Source organism: Heliangelus exortis, chromosome 1, assembly GCF_036169615.1.
Source record: "Heliangelus exortis chromosome 1, bHelExo1.hap1, whole genome shotgun sequence".
NCBI classification, from domain to species: domain Eukaryota; kingdom Metazoa; phylum Chordata; class Aves; order Apodiformes; family Trochilidae; genus Heliangelus; species Heliangelus exortis.
The window spans coordinates 94,270,723-94,290,067 of record NC_092422.1 but is presented as its reverse complement, the minus strand read 5'-3'; the positions used below and the strand labels follow the sequence as shown (position 1 = coordinate 94,290,067).

General features: G+C 41.9%; 1 protein-coding gene across 1 annotated transcript in view; it reads right to left on the bottom strand.

Annotated features, from left to right (window-relative positions):
* The window catches only part of CYYR1 (cysteine and tyrosine rich 1), a 62,074-nt gene that overhangs the window by 10,572 nt on the left and 32,157 nt on the right, over positions 1 to 19,345 (bottom strand). The window contains exon 3 of the mRNA XM_071755123.1: positions 107 to 264. Within this exon, the coding sequence (XP_071611224.1) occupies positions 107 to 264 (158 nt within the window). The remainder of the gene's footprint in view (positions 1 to 106; positions 265 to 19,345) is intronic.

The window sequence follows — 19,345 nt, the reverse complement described above, 5'->3', positions numbered from 1 at the left end:
GCTGCCTGCTGTATTCACATCCTGCCTTTACTGCAGAGCCATTGCTTCTCAGAGATATCTATCTTCTGACCCCAGATGCTGGGGGGGTGTAATTTTGCTCCCTTACCTGGGTATGTGCTGATGGTGTTGATGTGTGTAGTGCGGATGACCCCTACTCGAGTCCCACGGTTGTTCTTCATGCACATGCAGATACAGATGGCAATCCCAGCAATCACTCCCATTATAAATACGATTCCGAAAACAATTCCAGCTATCGCCGTGCCTCTGTGAAGGGAATGGAAATGTGCAGTCAGTCTGAGGCAAACAATGTTACCAAAACAAAACTATTTTCTCAGGAGTGGCCCCAAATTGAGAAAAATAACCTCGTACCGATTACTGAAAATGCCGCAAATGTTGAATAGAAGGAATCGGAATACAAGAAATGAAAGAACTCTGATCCCAAAATAAGAAACTCTTTTAAAGTTGCCTTTGCAATTGTGTCAGATCCCTTTGCTTATTTACTGTATGTTAAATCCTCCCATTACAGGGCCTTCTGAATTTAAGAACTTTTATTACTGTGAATAATTTCTTCCCTGTCTCTTCATCACACAAGTCTGTTTTTGTTTTTTTTCCTAAGGGCATCTGTATGATTTTCTTTTGAAAAGAAAAGAGTAAGCTATCCCCAGTAATATATTCCAGAAGCATCTAGAAGTGCCTGCATGCTCTGCTTCCACAGGAATGGTTTTGTCACTGTTTTATCTTAGGTCAAAAAGTCCTTCTGCTGTGCTTCTGAGCCCCCAGATTAAGGAGAGCCTCCACTTCTTGAGGCTGAGTAACAAGCAAAGCAAATGCCCACTCTTTCACACATCTGCTGCTGCAGCCAGCACAAGTATTTGAGGCTTAAATGATTGCTTTTAAAATGGTCCAGAGGAAAGAATTTAGCTCAGCGCCTGGAGTAATGAATCAGACTTTCCTTTAAATTATATAGGAAAAGGAAAGAAAACCTTTCTCTATACAGGAGAAAAACCTCACCAAGAGGCACTGGAGAGCTCCCAATAATATTGAGGGCAATATCAGCCTTTCTGATGAGCCCTAGCTCACTCAGGTTTTTTGTCATGCACAGGCAGCGAAGCATATGCTCTATGAAAAATGGTATTTATAGCCTGCCCTTTTCCAAAAAAAAAAAACCCCACCAGTGACTTGCCAGAAATATTCTGGCTCTGTGCATCTCTTCATCTTCCAGCAAGGATTTCACACAGCAAACTTGCTGGCAACTTTTTTACTGGGCATTTTAATCAATCCAAACTGATAGTTTGTCAACAAAAATAAGCTCCACTTAGGGATTATTGCAAAGCAGGGAATAAAGCAGGCACTGCAATATTACAAAGACAAATAGTAGAAAGATTCTAAAAAAGTTTGGTTTCCCCATACAAGTGTGGGAGAAAGTAGCAGGCCTGATTTTGAAAATGTTGACAGCCTATTTGCTCAGTCTGACTCAGCAAGAGTCAGGATGGACTCAGTACCTGAAAAAGGAGACTTCCTAATTAGCAATCTAAATATGAACTGAAGAACTAGGTTTTAGGCTCCAGCTATTCAAGAACTTGGCCAAGATTTGCAGTACAATTACTGAGTTGTATACTATCAGTAAACACAGAGACTTTGCTGTCTTACTAAAATACAATGCCAGGGAGCTAAACTGCTCTGTGATGCCATGTAGCAATGAATGAAGAGTATGCAGGGAGAGTAAACCTGTTAATATTTTGCAGAATATATAAAGGTCAAATTTAAAAAACCCTAATTCACAGCAGAAATCACGTGGCAGTAAACCCAGTAGCTCAAAACCCTGATGTGATCAAGTGTTTTAGTTTTAACCACAATGAGTAACTGAGAAACAACTTTATACCCCCCTGCATCCCCAGTAATTTGAATATAAAAAAAGAAAGTCTGATTGTTTTGGAAGATGTGACAAACAGACCTCCCATTTTCCCATCCAGCTCTCTGTTGGAACATTCTTTCTACCTTGAGAGAAACTGATGTATAAGAAAACATTTCTCGCACTTCTAAGCAGCTACAACCTGAGGAAAACCCAACCTCCTTCCTAAAGGCTGAGAGACGTGGGTAGCACACAGCACATTACCTTTTAGGTGCTAAATTAGTTCCATATTAATAAATCCCATTTCAAACACAGTTTAAATACAGTTTGCCTCAGCTGTTTCTGAAAGCAAAGGTGTCCCATTTGTTCCAGATGTGGTCAGACAGATGCCATTTGGTCACTCGCCCTGAGAGACACATCCCTCATCTGCTGGTGTCTGCCGTGGACACCCCAGACCCTCACCCAAACCCCGCTCTCCCCTTCTGCATGGACAGCAACTGCTCCAAAGCAGTATGGTTCCAATCATTTAAATGCCAAATTATGTGACAGTTTATATAAATGTTCATAAAGAAAGGAAAAAGATGAAAAAATGTCTAATACCATCTTCAAAAGGAGCTCCTGAGATACCAAGCAGATACTTATATACACCTGCTGGCTTGTTTGGGGTGACACAACTGAGACCTGAGGAGTCACTTGCAGTCCCATTGTTTTCCCTATTGCCCCTTTGGTGGTGTTGGCTGACTGGCACAATCTTGCCTCTTGCAAAGAAACACAGTGGCAGGGCAAGGCACAGATGTAGAAAACCCCTCTGTGTCTGCCTGTATATGAAATTCAAAAAGAGGTGAAATCCACTGGCAAAACTTCCAAGTTTGAAAAGGCCTCTTAGTCTAAACAATACTACACTGGAAAGCACAACCCACTTCTGCCAGGCTTGCAAACCCGTGTCAGTAAGCAAAATAAGGAATATCTGCTAAAGATTCCTTCTGGTGGTCCCCACTGGAGTTCCTGCTGGTATAGCCAGGAATCAGGAAAGAAAATGGTCACCAAAGAAAATATTCACCAGAGTAGTTCTGCTGACGAAACTGATGATGGTGAGTCTTCCTTATGGGTTTGAAAGCAGGACAAAAATCAGCTTTATTAGCTAGATCCACTGCTGCTTGTGGATTTAGGTTTCCACACTGCAGTGGTAAATTTACACCACCTATGGATGGTTACGCAAAAAGAGCCTGAGATAGGGAACAGAAGATGTAGGTCAATCCTTAAATCTAGTTGCAGCGTGACTGAGTACCAGCAGAAAGGCACTCGCTGGTCTTGGTGGGCTTTAGATCAGACTCAGTGCCACACATGTGAAACTCTTCCAGGAAATAGTTTGGGTTGAAAAGGTCTGTTTGAGAGGGCATACTTTCCCAAATACCTGTAACAGAATATAGGTAACATTCTCTGATGGAGAGTCAAAGCATAAATCCGTCCTGCTTCAGAGACCTGCAGCCTCTGCCAATCAGAACAGCCCCCAGTAAAATTAGAAGCTCTCTGCCTCTAAATATGAGGCTGCATCTCCTTAATCATGGCAGGACAATAGCTGTGCAGTAGCTGTTCTGGGCACAAAGCACAAAATAAATTCTTCAAGCATGCATTTTTTATAAAATGGTGAAGCTTCTCTTTGTGTGCTTTTACTCAATTTTTGTAAACAAATATCCTGTAAGTAAATATTTCATATTTTATACTAAGTGATACTTGCTTTGTCCCTCTTTCTCTCACTGACGTTTTAGACTTCTGTCTAGAGACAGAAAGGGATACAGCGATTTTTCATGCTACCAACAATGCAGAGCTGTTCAAGGGAAATTGCCTAAGAGAAAAGGGATGCTGTACAGCAAAAGACCTAGAAACCAAACAGCAGTCACACAGCAACTGGGAAGTTTGAAGGGGAAACTTTGAAATAGAAAAAAATGATGGAAAACACTTGCAAAGGACTGTACAGAATCAAAACCAAGGAAGAGAAGAAGACTGACATAGAAAAACAATGCACAGAAAAGTAAAGATGGAGAGCAGAAAAATAATTTTAATGCAGAAATGCCAAGTGATGTTCTTGGGGTAAAAATCAGAGCTTTCCAACTGCTTTTAGCAACATCCCAGCTGGAAAGAATATAAATTTCGTTCACATGCTTAACATTTCTGGGCCAGCAGAGAAAGCCCTGTGCAAGGGATCAGGCCTTTTACTGGGCAGCACCAAAGCCTTGGCAATGCTGGAACCCAGCAGGGCTCTGATAGCTCTTGCCACTGGTGTGTCTGAGGTGCTTGGAGTCAGAGAACCCATCCTTCAGGGAAACCAGTAACTTGGGTGTTTTACATACATGGCAGAGGCATCACCAGTGGTTGTTCAAGGCTGCAACCACTTGAGGTGACTAGAGGAAAGGAAAGAGACTGAAGATCAGCCCTGCTCCCTCAGATCCTAATGGAGAAGGGAATGTAGTTCATCTAGTACCCTTTCCTTTGCTAGCAGGTTACTAATTTGGAATTTCAGCAAGCAAAGTGTATGTGAAACTTACTCAAGATAAGTATCACTTCTGTGGTTATCTCCACTTTGGGAAGGTGGACCTTGGATGCCTAAAAATCTTAGAGCTCAATAGGTTAGCGTTTCCTGAAGGAACAATGATTGCTGCATAAGCATCAGTTTTGAAATGCATTGCCAAAATGTGCAGGGGGATGCAGGTATACATGGTCTGCACTGCTGTATGACAGGGACTTTGTAGTTTGTTGACCTTTGCTTTTACTTCTTGGGTTCTGCCCTAGCTTCACATATGATATGTCATGGAGCATAAAACTTTCCTGGGGAGCCTGGTTTGTTAGAACAAAACTGCAAGTACAAGAAAAAACCTTTCAGTCAGCTTTTCCAGAAAGCCCACAGGCTGTAATGTAAAATATTTTAATCCCATGAGCACCGAGACAGTCCCTCCTGGGCCTGCCCCCCACCCCTGCTTTCCAAGCAGATTTCCCCAGCAAAGTGCCCATCACAAAAATTTGTGCCACTGCTTCCCTGGTCTCCTCCTCCTGCTGTTGAGGTGTCCTCAGCATGGGGGCACCGTACAGGTCAGGGCAAACCAGGTGAGGCAGAGTCTGACCATCCAACCTCACTGCACCAGAGACCTCCAGCCAGCATCCAGAGCTGCTTCAGCCTCCACCTAAAGCCCTCCTGCTGAGGCTTGGTTGCCCTCTTCCCCTCAGGTTTGCACTCTTGCCTCCACAGCTGCATCTCCTCGGTGTGCTGGGACAGCCTCAGCTGCTGGAATCATTCTCCTCTGAGGATGCCATGGGGACTGCTTCCATTTGCACATTCCCCCCCCCACCTCCATCTGGCAGCATCCCTTGCCCCCTGGGTGCCTTGGAGGGCATGGGTGCTGCTCAGAACTCTGCTGCTCAGGGTTGTGTGACCCTCACAGACCTGCCCTTTTTATATTTGTTGCCCTTCACAAGCAGATGGTTTTTCTTCATTTCTGTTTTCCTTTAGCCCACCCCCTCCCTGGAACACCTTTAAAGGCTTTATTAAACTGGAGAAGCCACTAGGGGCAAGCAGACAAAAAGACAGCTCTGGAAGAGCATAAGAAAACAGAGAAAACCTGTGTATCTCTCCTGGACCCCTTCAATGTTTCACAGCTTAGCAACTTTCTGACCCAGGTAGATTGGTTTTGTTTTTAGCTCTATCACCCAGTGGATTTCTCCTCTGCAAACCTGCCCAGCTTCATCCTGAGCTCACGCAAATTTTAGCATCCACAGCCTCATGTGGCAAAGAGCTTCCCAGCTTAATTATGTACTTTAAGAACTGTCTCCTCTGATCTGTGCTGAACCAAACACCTGGGAGTTTCACCCCAGCCCCTTAGTTCTCAGCTTGTCAGCTGCCAGCTACCCTTCTGCCCTGCCTGTGATTTCACAGGCCTTTAGCATCATGCCTGGCAGCCCATATCTTCCTGCTTTGGAGGAGCCCTGTTGTACTCAGCTGTTCTGCATAAAGGGACCACTTCATGCCTCTGATCACCCCCACCACCCATCCTCACACTTTTTCTCATCTTCTTCTGTTGTTTTCTGAGCTGCAGCCAAAGCACGCATGACAGAGGGAAAAATAACATTTGATGGGTTTATCTCTAATTCCATCTTCAATAACACAAGGTATTAGATCTGTGGGTTTTTTTCTCGACTTTCATACAGTTGGGAACTGTGATTTTATGGCATTATTTACCATAATACCAAGTCTCTCTTCTCAGAAGAAATGTCAGCCCAGAGCCCAGCAATTTGTGTGGGAGTTTGGGCTGGTTTTCCCTGTATGCAGTATGTAGTGTTTATGGGCCCTAGATCTCCTTCCTGGACTTGTGCCCTCTGCCAGAGGACACAGGATAAAGCTACAGCACAGGTGAACTTAAGCTACCAGTTTGTCCAAAGCACAGATCACTCTGTAATACTGTGTCAGTCTAGAAACCAGCAATGCAGAAGCGAGAGAGCTCCACACCAAAGATGCACTTAGATTGGCAGAAAGGTCTTTTCATCCTGTAATAGCTCACGTTAGCAATTTTATAGAAATTTGACTGAGTACAGCAAGAAGTTGTTAGAAGCACACTAAAATCAGTATTCCCACTCTGCCTTAGCTATATTTCATTATCACATTACTATAAGACACACCACTCTCAGTCTTCCTTTTGCTCAGCTGATCTCTTCCATCTAATCATGTTTCCTAATTTCCAGTACTTTTTTAGTTCTCTGATTAATTTATTGGCAACTCTCTAAATCTGTTTTGCTAGCACTAGATCTCTAGAATAATATGAATAATAATGCACACTATACATTTTTTAATAGTACTGCTAATAATAATAAACACCCTCTAATTTTTTTCCCATTTCAGCCATTCAAGAGAAGCTGTAAGGGCTTTTTAAAAAATTCATTCTCTGAGATAAAATAAAATGCTAAAATTCCATGATCTTTGATCTTCCAGCCCAGACACTGACATTTTGAAAAATGTACTCTTTGGACTCTCAAACAGATTTGTTGCTACTTGGAGGGAGGGGGTGTTGGACATTTATTTAATTTGGTTGGCAAACCCCTGTTTACCTGGACCAACAGCAGAAGCACGGTGAGGTCATGCACTGTTTTTTCTCCTGTATCCACCAGAGCAGGCAGACCTGCTTTAGGGGGTCTGCCCCTCTCTCTGGTTGTCCTTTTATTTTCATAAGGACAAAAACATGCAGGAAGTAATCCTCTAAGAGACTGGCTTTGCTGTCCAGGGGATTTTGGTTTTATGGCTGGGGTACCTTACGAACCCCATGGTAAAAGCTGACAGAGGCACAAAAGTACCAGTTGAGGTACCCCATGGCAGAGACAGCAGCCTTCTCACCTCACAGTCCTCCAGCCCTGGAATGCAGACACCAGGGTAGCGTGGACTGAATAACCACCCAACTTGGGAAACAGCTAAATAGTCAGCTAGTTGCTGCCTCCTGTTTTTAAAAAAATAATTAGTGTACAGAGTAGCAACCTGAAGGGACTGGGCTTGTCTTTGAGGCTTTACTTTGCAAGTTTTACTAAGACAAAATTCCTACTAGTACTTCCTTTAAATACACGTTTTACTGTAGGGAGGAAGATGATTGTTAGCTTCTGTAAACAAACCCTGCCTGCCTGTTAAAACTGGGTACAAACTGTACTTAGACTGCATTTCTGTTTCTTTTTTTTGCTCCTACTAGGTTTCATTTAAAGTGTGTAGTTAATGTTTAATTTCTTTTCCTCTGTGTTGTTCCCTCACTAACCTGTTGTATTTGCAAGATTAATAACTCAAACACCAAAATATCCTGAGTTGCAGCTGTACAATCGAAGAGTAATGTATAATCATTCCGGATCCTGACCTGTCTCCTCCCAGCTCCTTGTGGGTCAGTCATCACTTCCATGTTGTTAAGCTAAATAATCTTGCAAAGGGTTAAGTGATAGTATCTTCCATCTTTTAATGTTGCCAGTGCCTGAGCAATATGGTACCTTCTATAGCTTGTTAAAATGCTGCTGAGCCCCTGAGGCATATGAAACCATGGCACACTTGGAAAAAAAAAAAAAAAAAAAAAAAGCAGAGAAAATCACATAAACTGCAAACCAAAAGGAGATGTAATTACAGCTTGTTCTGGAAGGGGCTATCGTCAGACAGACTTTTCAGATAATTGATCTTTTGAGAAATATGTGGACATTTTATGCCAACTTCCTCTATGCCAAGGCATACACTTTTCTCCCCACCACACTGCTGGGGTGCTGCTTGGCCAGCAGTGCTGCAAAGTGCTTCAAATAAGCAATCCTGGAAAGGCCAACGTAGCCACTACAGTGAAGGAAGAGGAGACAAAGCAAGCTCTTTCTCTAGCTGGTTCCCAGCCTGTGGATGAGACAGGCCTGAGAGCCTCCCACTGCCCCAGACAGAGGAGGTGGAGGGAGGGATGGCATGGCTTCCCCTTTCCTTAAGACTCAGCGCAGGTCTGGATCAGGAATAATTTTGTGGATAGAGGGAATGATGCATGAAATATGGCTGGGAGGCACATGCTGCATTATGGCAAGCACAATGCTTAACACACTGGTGTTATTAACTGATCATGGCTAAGCAAATACATTTTGATCAGTGTCAGCCTGGCCAGCATTTTCATCACAATACGTGCACATATGCAGATGCTGGCTTTGAAACACTGAGTCTGTCTGGCACTTCAAACAAGTCAGAACATTGCCAAAATGTGAAAAAAAACACCAACCAACAAACCAGTAACTCATGTTTAAATCACAATAAGAGATTTTAAAAAGTCAAAAGTAACAGAGGGCAGGGGGGAGCTTTTTTGTAAAAGACTTTTAAGTAAAAGAATTCTGATAAGACAATGCAATATTTCCAGTTACCGCTTTTCACCCTCATGCACTCCTGCTGCTTCTCTGTCCTCGTTTTGCAGCAGCTCCTCTTGCCCCACCTTTCCCTCTCAGACATCCTGTGCTGTTCCCTGCAGTCATGACCTTCCCTCACTCTGTAATGTGCTTCACATGCTTCCCTGAAAAGGAAACAGAAGCCAGAATATAATGCAATTTCCACTTTCCAAAACGTTCCTCATTGTGCTCACGAATCCAAGGCCCAACCTGACATACTGACTTCCAGAGAAAATGATAGCAGAATTGTAGCTAATGTAGCCTTTGCTACAAATTAGGGATTTTTATTCTTTGTCTGCCTGCTGTTTGCATTGCTAAGCCTGCTGTTTAAAACACTTTCTGAATCACCAGCACGAGGAGAGGCTGAAATTGCTGCCCAACTTCCAGAACTTTGAGCATCAAGGTCAAAATGATACGTTGGGCTTCCAAGACCACAAAGTTAGTAACCTCCAGTAATAGCTCACTTTGGGTCCAGGTTACTGGGTATAAACACCTAGGAGAATCTTTCTGCTAATTCTTAACATAGTCGTTCTGACAGTGATTCTATTTATGCCAGCTCTGTGAACACTTGACTTTCCATGCTCCATGAGCTCAGAAGTAAAGAAGCCTGTGGGTCCCCTCTCTGGAAGCTCTTGCTATAGGAGCCTGACTTAACTATTGATACTTCTGGACCTCTTGCCTGTCAGATCCTTAAATCTCTGTGCTATTGACAGTCAAACCTGCCTTGTTTTACCCAGGCATGCATATGGAGTATATTTGTACCCGACTTGAAGCCAAGCCTGTAAAGACATGCTTGCCATCAATGTTGATAGTTCAGCACCTTTTAACATGCTTGCTGCCTGCTTTGTGCCTGTAACAAACCCCAAAGCCATCCCAGCATGATGTGATTTTGATGTTCCAGGGAACATCATGCAAAAGGCTGTGTTTTGGTCAGTGAAACAAGTGAGCAGGCACTAAAGGAAAGGGACAAAATGGGGCTCTTAACTCTGTCTCCTTGAGGCAGAGCAGCAGTGTCCTCCCTTCATTTTCTTGGTGTTGGCCTTCATGTCTATCCTCAAGAGTTTCACACCACTCCTTCCAAGCAACCTAGCTTGCAAAGTTTTGCATGGTGAAGGCTGGTCTGTACTGCATTTAGTTTTCTCCACATAAGACTCTCTCCTTCTCAACACCTTCATGTGTGCCCTATAGCCACTACCCTGAGCACTGTGACGAAAGCTGTAGCTGCTGGCAGAGGTGTGAGTGAACTTTTCCCCTACTGCCACATTTCCTGCAGCTGGAACAAAGAAACCAATGAAAGAATGAACTGGTTGTTGGCAGAAAACCCTCCACCCCTTTCATGGGACAACCATGCCTTTATAAGGCAGTTTCTGAAGAAATAACAACAAAAACAACAACAAGAAGAGTAGTATCACTTTCCTCTCTGGGATTCACTTGGGTGGCACAGTGAAAGCTGACGGGCATCCAGGTGACTTTCCTCGGCTGTTAAGATCTGGGACCTGAATCCTGGCAACAGCAGAGACCAGAACCAGGTGGCTCAGGAGAGCATCACTGGAAAACACTTCCCCTGCCATTCCCAGTGGCAGCACAAACTCATGCCAAACTCAACTGACCGTGTATCTCTGGCTTAAATTCAATGACTGAGTGAGCTAACAACATGTCATTTCCCTGGCATTTAACCACAACCAAGGTTGTGAAGCAAAATGATACTGAATGTAACTATGACACTTACTATTTGGCTCATTAATGGGAAACCTGTTTATACTGTGTAAAGGTACCTCTTCAAGGCTACAACCCTGGACCTTCTAGGTTCCCCTCAGGACTGAGGCATTCCATCTCAAAATACTCAAAGTACAAGTGTTCAAGGCCAGGTCGGAAGGGGCTTGGGGTGATCTGATCTAGTCGGAGGTGTCCCTGGCCAAATAGGGGGTTGAAACTAGATGCCCTTTAAGGTCCCTTCCAACTTGAACCATTCTGATTTTATGAAATGGAAGCAAAAGCCCAAACTTGGTTTCTTCCACTGAGTCCATGCTTCATATAAAATGGCATGTTGCTGACTCACGATCTCCTTCCAAGTTATGGTAAAGTTGAGGCCAACAGAAACATTTTTTTCCTTCTTGGTGGTCAGCTCTGAAGAAAAAAGTAACCAGGATGATGCTCTAGTAGATTATGTAAATCACTAAGTAAGACATATTTTTTATATTGAAGGATATCTGCTTAGATGCAACATAGCCCCTAAATACACTGTTGGTGAATTACTGCAAAGAAGAGCCCAGAGACAGCAGAAGCCAAATAAGGGTTTTCAGAAGAATGAAGACCACAGGGAGCAAAGGGAGAAGCCACCAAGCAAATGCCACAGACCAGATACTACAAAACCAACTGCAGCTCTTTCTTGTGCAAACTGAACTGGAAATGCTTTATAGAGACCTTCATCCCTGAAATGCTCCCTGCTCATTCAGCCATTTTTTTCAGGATTCTTCCTCAAGGGGATCACAGATCTTCCTCTGGCATCCTGGTCGAAGTTACATGGACAGCAGCACCATAAGAGAGGGAGCACTGGGACTCACTTTCTGAAGCAGTGTCAGGCCCGGTGTCATTACCTGGTGACTAGGAAACAATTTTGAGGGTCAAAAACAAAGCCCTTCCACTTCCTGCAATGCTCAGTGCATGTGACACTCAATTCATGGTCCTTCTCTACATAACAATATTTCATTTGTACTCTTTTGTTGGCATTAGTGAACTATAAATTACTGCCAGAACACAAACTTACTCATTTTTTTTCTTTTTTCCCTTTTCTTCTTAGAGATTGAAGGAGGAAAGAGAGAATTTTGCCTTTTTTGCAGCAAAGAGGAAGACTGTAACCAAAAATTCTTTTTCACAACAACAAAGTGAAGATAACATAGAATAAATCAAAGCAATAAAATACCTGAAAATGAATAGATGCTTGCAAAAAACACTACATTGTGGACCAGATAAAAATGGGTTTTCAGAATATAAATGGGGGCCCCAAAATACATTTATGCTTTATTAAATTTCAACTCAAATTGGACAATTGCACTGCTTTTAGAATTCTGTTAGCTAGACATATTAAAAAGATGTAGGATTTTTTTTGACATTGAATAATCTCAAGTGGTTCCTAAAGGATCTGGGAGAAAAAGTCTGGATTAAGAGATTAAAAACCCAGCGTCATGAATTATCTGATTCCATTTTAAAAAGAAAATTATAAATTATGTCTATTTCCTGAGTAACAGTGCAATAGCTTTTTAAAGAGGGAGTGCTAGCTAGCACTGTGTATTTTGAGTCTAAATAAATCCATCTGGGCTTTGAATTATCCAGCACAGGGATTTTTTCCCTCATAACTTCCAATAAAAATAATAAGACACTCAGAGTTTAATTTTAGAAATTCTGGAGCATAGGGAAAGAAAAAAAATATTTTTCATCTTCTCTTTCCATCTCCTGTTTCTAATGTACTTTAATATTCAACTCTTATCCCTGTGAAAGCAATAAAAGAGCCTCTTCTGCATTCTCTTCTGTATCAGATTTATAACACCAATTCAATCATTTTTCTGATTGTCTCTTCCCAGGTGCTGCGTAAGAGCTTATGAGAACCACAAAGACCCACTGAGTCCAAGCCAGTGGGCATTCTGGCTCTAAGTCACCATTTGCAAAAACCTACAATAAACTTGAAAGCATTTACATAAGTCTTTGCAGGATTCAAACCTTATTATCTAGCATAAGCAAATTATGGTTTTAGTGGTTTGGAATATCCTTGGTAAGCATGCATGATGTGCCCTTTGCAAATGTAAAAGGAGTTAAGTGCTTGGATATATGAATCACTTTATGTTTCTGGAGAAAAGGACTATGAGTCAGAAAACTAAAAAAACCCTGAAAATTAAACTGTAGTTACAAAAACATGCTGTGGCTCTTACAAGATTCCATAAAATGATGAAAGTCTTTTTATCTGACGGTAAGTATGCTGAGGATGCAGAAGTCTCTGCACGATAAAACTATGTGCTCATGCTACATTAAATAATGTTGAGCTAGATTTGACCTCTTCCACTTCAGGAGCTGTTTGGGGGCTGGAGGAGAGCCAGTTTCTGATGAATCAGCACTAACTTCCCTTGCAATGTGTGAAATCCTTGCTCATCTGCCTGGATGCCCCAGACTAAGGACAGGGAAACCCCACTGAGCAGCAAGGGAGAGCAGGGTGAGAACCCAGTCAGTCTCTTCCTCCTGAGACAGGGTGCTCTTTATTCCTGTAGAGCTGTGCAGCAGAGACCCCTTTGTCCTGGTCCCATCCTCACAGTTTCTGGTGCCACTTTGCTTTTTATACTAATGAGATGTAGTAAATTAACTGCCTTGATTTCTTTTGGCAGAGAGCCCAGTGCCTTCTCCCCCTCCCATGCAGGGAAGTTGAGAAGTGCTTTCCCCAAGGGCCTTGCTTGACAACCTCAGGAATAAACTTATACATACGCTTATATTTAAATATCACACTCCTAGTGAAGTCAACAGCTTCCACATGCTTTGTTGAATAACAGCCTAAATCCACTGTCTGTCAGACAATTAAAATGTTATCCTTCCATTTTAGTTTTGCCTAAGGTAACAGCTCTGACACTCGCTTGAGTATTTGAAAAAAAAAAATTTAAAAATACTCTGCTCTGTCCTCTCAGGAACAGGAGGAAGCCTGGCAGAAGGCTCTCCCATGCTGTGATTATCACGTTTGACAGTAGTTAAACACAACTGGGAACACCAAAGTGCAGCCAACCTTCAGGTGTCCTTTGCCATACTACACGCTCTAGTAGGTTCTTGTTCTTCAACAGAGCTGAGAATTCGTCATGGATGGGTGAAACATCCACAAGCCAGAAAAGCTGATATCCATGCAAGTGTCTCTGGCAGCAAAAATAGAGATGTAGCTATGATCTGAACTATTTTGACAGAGCCACCTGTAAATATAACATTTTGTGACATTTTCCTAGAAGCATCAAGTCCTGCTGTTATGTCACGACCTATTACTAATCTAAACTTTACACCCTTTTGCAACAGTGTGAAGGAAGCGACTGAATGCCATTATATGGTTTGCAAAACATTCAACATCAAAAGCATTCACAACCAGTAAACTGCATTCGAGTACAGTTTTCATTAAGGTAGGTGCTCATGGGGTCATTTTTTTTCCCCAAGTATCACAATCCGTAACAGTCACTTCAGACATAGGTGTGATTGTTGGATAAAAGCAGACAGGTCATTCAACAGTGCGGGGAAATAACTCAGAAAAATTTTTCCCCTGGAAAACAGACCGAATTCCAACTCTCAGTGTAAGCAAGCGATGGACACTCATGATTAAACAGGAATTATATTCTTGAATCAAGAAATGCAGTTTAGCCGACACAGTTGACAGGAATGCTGTGATACATCTCCATAACAATTCCAGTCTGGAAACAGCATTGCTTAGCAAGGGCTCAAAATAGCTATTTCACAGTTTTGTATCAGAATGGCATATGCAGAGTCAATTTAGAAATGTATCCCGAGCATTACTAGTAGAGGAAGCTTGCAAAATGGAACGTTTTCACTGATCAGAAGAGTATGGCTCTGAACAGCTTTCCAGAAGATGCTGCAGGGGCTAGTAGCCACTTGAGAGGTCTGAATACAGAGCTTGACAAATTTAGGAAAGCAATCACATGATGGGTTGCCTGTGATAGAGAGAGCTTGGTCGCAGTGACCCAGGAGTGCAACGCAAGCAAAAGTTCTGAATTCAAAGCTAAGCTGCAGTAGGTTTAAAAAAAAATATGCAAAGACATCAAAAGGACTCACGTCTCTCTGAGTCAGTGCTAAGTCACAAAAGCTCTGGGAAAGCTCTGGGCTCAGAGATTAAGAGGGAGATCTAATTAGCAGCCTCCATTCCAAACTTCTCCAGACTTTCAGTTTTTTTCATTCTGAAGCATAGGCACGCACCAACTATTCCCATACAAAAGCACAGGAACACTCTTGTATTAAGCAAACGTTTAGTCCAGCACAGATATCTTTATCTTGTCAGGAAAAACACAGGTGAGGTCAGGTCTTGTGACCTGACTCATGGGAGTGGCATTCTTGGTCACTTGCCTGATGGTACCAGAAGCATGTCACAGACCAGCCAATTTGAACTGCCAACTCAATTAAACTAATTGTACTGTACATTTTTCTGAGATACAAAATAGAATTATGCTTCCCAGCTCTGGGGAAGACAATTGGTAAATGAAAGAGCAGAGTGATGTGAAGCAAAAAGGCAGATGGTAAAATAAGGCAAAGGAAGTAAAAAATGGGTATCTGAGAGCAGCTACATTGAAGAACCAAGAGAGACTAATAAAAGAAAGACTTAATTGGTCCTCTCTCTGCTGCTCAGCATCTCTTCTTGTGCATTTTAAACTTTCAAGGCTACTCTGACTCAAACAGGCCGAGCTGAATTCAAAGGTCCTGACTCAACAAAATGCTTCATCTCTTATGGCTGAGCATATGTTTAAATGCTTTGTGGCACTGGGACGCCAGCATTAAAGGGAAACAAGGAAAGTAGGAACAGAAAAATATGTTGGACTTGGCAGAAGCAGCAGATTGCAAGCAGCAGAATGCACTGAGTCTAATACCTGACATGAGCTGAAATGGAAGGAGGAGCAGAGTTAAGAATTAACAGGGTTTTAAGTACCAACAGCCTAGCTGGCATACTGGCCAAAGTGGTTTAATCCTAAAGTTAAGTGAAGTTAATGAGCCACACTGATTTCTCTACAATGGATCTGTTTTATGAGCAGTGGTGCCAAACCTTTGGATTGTGCCTTGCTTTTTAAACAATGGCCTTGCTGTTTCCCTCCCTTTATGTGAATGGTGAACACTTACACCAGACTGAAGGTTTGGGACAGGTCCACTTTAGGAACAGGACAGCAGTCGCACCCACATTGTGGGAGAGATCAAGGGGGAGTGTGGGGAGGATGGGCAATGAGAGTGTTCATATTCCAGCTTCCCAACACAAGAGCACCAGAAATGTGCAACTGTATGACCTGGTACTCTTCTGTCATCTCCTGTCAGGAGATCACATCATGGGAAGCCACGACACCACTTTTTGGCCACATGATGAAGACACATCCAGACACAAACTGCAAAAAAGGCAATGGAGAATGAGAGCAGTAGTTGAGTAAGGCATCAGCTGCATTAACTTGCAAATTAGCTACTCTCATATTTGAGGAAATTTAATCACTGTACAAAAGCAAAGCACCACCAGGAACACTAAAGAAAAATTTTAAGACTTAAAAAAAGGGAGGAAAGCAAAACATTACTGTGTAATGAAGAAACTAGAGAAAACAGAAAAATACAAAAGCGTTTTATCACAGAGTTCTCATTTTTAGGCTTTTTCAATGGACAGCTCATATTCTGAGTGGCTTTTTGGCAGTTTCATTATTTCATACTTCAGCTATGTATGTCTGCCTGAACAAGAAACATGCCTCAACAATCAGGTAAATGCATTTTTATCTGCCTGTCGTAATGCCACCCTCTTATCTACAGCAGTGAATAGAAGGTAAAGTCGATACAAAACCCATAAAGCAAGAGAATACAATGACCAGTGACTATGACTTAATGGTGTAATTTAATGGACAGATTTCCTGCCATAAATATGCACTTCTACCTTTCTTATGACCTGCCAGCTTGTGAGTAATGAAGTATGTGATCTTCTAGGTACTTAATTACTGTAATGTTTCTGTAGTCTGGCTTTGCTTAGGAATTATTTAATAATCCTATTTCTCCCCATTGTGACTCTACCTTGCTTTATCACATAGATGATTACAAAGAGAAAGATTTACATCTTCTTTTTTTTTTTTTTTTTTTTTTTTTTTTTATCAGGGAACACATGCTTGCATGTTTTATAAGACCTTAACCTCAGGACATAATTTTCAGCCTTCAACTCCTGTACTCACCAAAGCTTATTTCAGGACTAAATCACCACTATTTTGAAGAAAAAAAGTGCATTTTTAAAAGAATGTAAAATAAAAAGTAGTCCCTCTGTATTTCTAAGATACTTATTTCAGACTAACAGTTCATGCCTCACAGTCACCACACTAAGATACAAATAACGCAGCTGCCAAAGAAGTATCATGAAATATCTAAGGAATCATTTCAGTCCCACTGTGCTTTTGCTTTCCTTTATCAGCAACTTATCTTGAAAGGTGTTTCATCTATTTCAAAATGTTTTTACAACCCAGCCCCCTCATTTCTCTAACAGGTTTGGTGATTATGAACAGACCCTCCCACCACAAGGGACTCAGATAATGCTCAGATACACATCTGTTTAGAGACTGAAGGTTGTGCTAGACCCATTACCAGATTATGGGTGGTCTGAAGACCCTGTTGTAAACATTAACTTTAGAGAAGCAGAGAGATAAATTAAATCCATTTCAAAACAGCAATTTGGCAAAGTGCTTTTTCCTATTTTCCCCCTTTCAAAAACAGGGTTCAGGAGATTTCAGAGAAAAAGGTTTTCACTACAAATGAGAGGCTTAGCTGAAAGCTCATATGATTTAAACCACGGTGTTCCTTTCTTCCTATTTCATTGTCAAAGGGAACAGCCATGTTTTAATGTTGCCTTTTCATCATTTACTAATTGCACAGAGAGTTGTTTCATTTAGCTCAATTAGCTCCTTACAGAATTAAACTCTACAAAAAAAGTATGTAAATCATGCTCAATCACTGACAGTTTAGGCTACTGGCAAGCAGTTAGGTCTGATTTGAAGTAAGAGGGAATTTAAATGCTTATTTGATTCAGAAATGATGATCAAATACTCTGCTTTACCTGGCTTCACAGATGTGCTGGATTTCCAGAGATGCAAACCACAATTACTGCCTTTGACTGGCATTCTGCATCACACTGCTGGTCCCACTACTCAACCTTCAGCCTCAGGTGTTTAAGAGAACTCAGGCTGAGGGAAGGCTGGAGGTGGGGAGAAGCTCTTTGTTCCCGCTCTCTAAAAAGCTGCACTTCTTTTTTATTAAATAATTGACACCAGGCATGTCTGACAATAATCACAATACGCTTCTCCTTTCTTTCCAGGAAGGACAAAAAAGATGTTTCAGATCTCCAGCTGGCTTGAGACTATGTAGGTCTATGAAAACTGACAAATATTAATGTGGATATTCACAAGCCAAGGACCTAGCTCAGGGGGTTTTAGAATAATTTCTCCTAAGTAGCATTTAAATGACCCTTACTGTACTTCCTCTGGTGGATGGCAGAAGCAGTAATTTCTCCAACTCCTATGGCACTGTACCAAGCAGATATCCACACTGCAGCCCACTGAGGAGCACATGCTGGAGCAGGGGAAAAATGTGATGAGTGTTGATGGGCACAACACGCTCCCCATTGCTCATCCTCCCTGTGCCACGCTTGAGGTAGAAGAGTTGGGGATGAGGAGGGAGGCTGGGGAGCCTAGGTGGGGGAGTGAGGTAAAGGGAAGGTGTTTTAATTTTTGTTTGTGTTTCTCACCATACAACTGTATATTTAATTTGCAAAAAAATTAAGTTAATTTTCCCCTGGTAGAGTCTGTTTTGCCCATGATGGTAACTGTTAAGTGATCTAACTGTACTTATCTTAACCCATGAGCTTTTTCATCTTATGGTCCTCCACATCTCCAACTGAAGACAGGGAGAGTGGGAGAGAAGTGGGAGAGAAGCTGGATAGGCATCTGGCACTCATCTATGGACAAACCACCAAAAGCAGATAAATGATCTAGAGCCCTAAATCTAATTTTCTTTGATTTCAGCTCTCACAATAAGATGCTCCACGATACCCAGCACCTATGCCACAGGAGTCAGATTTTTAACTCACTAGAATGGAGGATCTGTCTTGGAAATCCCCAAGACCAGACGTTAGCTGCCTGCTCTTCCACCTTCCCAGAGATCTCCATCCACACTGCAGAGATTGTTCAGGTTTCTGCTAACTACTTACTCAACTGCCTGATACATTGTGAAAACACAAAACTGGAGCAAGTTTACCTTAACTGCATGAAGCTTGGCTGCCATGTTAGGGTAGGGGGTGTAGTTTTTCATTTATGTGTGGGCTTCTTTCTTTCTTGGTTTGTTTTGGTAATGTTAATGTGATCTTGTAATCAGGGCAGTATAAAGTTCTGTCTCTTCCAAACTTTTCTGCTTGGTGAGAGCACATACAAAGTAATTCACTACAGAGATATCACAAGTGGCACAGACCAGCAAAGAATACATTCTATTTAAAAATTTAACACACAGGTGCTCAGAGGTTAAGCTCACCTATTCTGGTCTCAAGCTGACATAATAGAGAATCAGAGGTAGAACAGCTTTTGTGAACCGAGCTGAGGGAACAGGCCATTCATTAAAATGTTATACTGAAAAACTGGAGATAAGTGACAATAGTTAAAATAGAATGAAAAATAGACTGAGAGAGGGAAATACCTGTGGTCCAGTAACATTTTAAATGACTTGGCAGTAGCTAGTTAACCATCATTTCCAGAAAAAAATCCACACAAACAAACAAACAAACAAACATCTCCATTATTTAATATGGAAAAAGAAAATAAAGACAACCCCAACACAACAGAA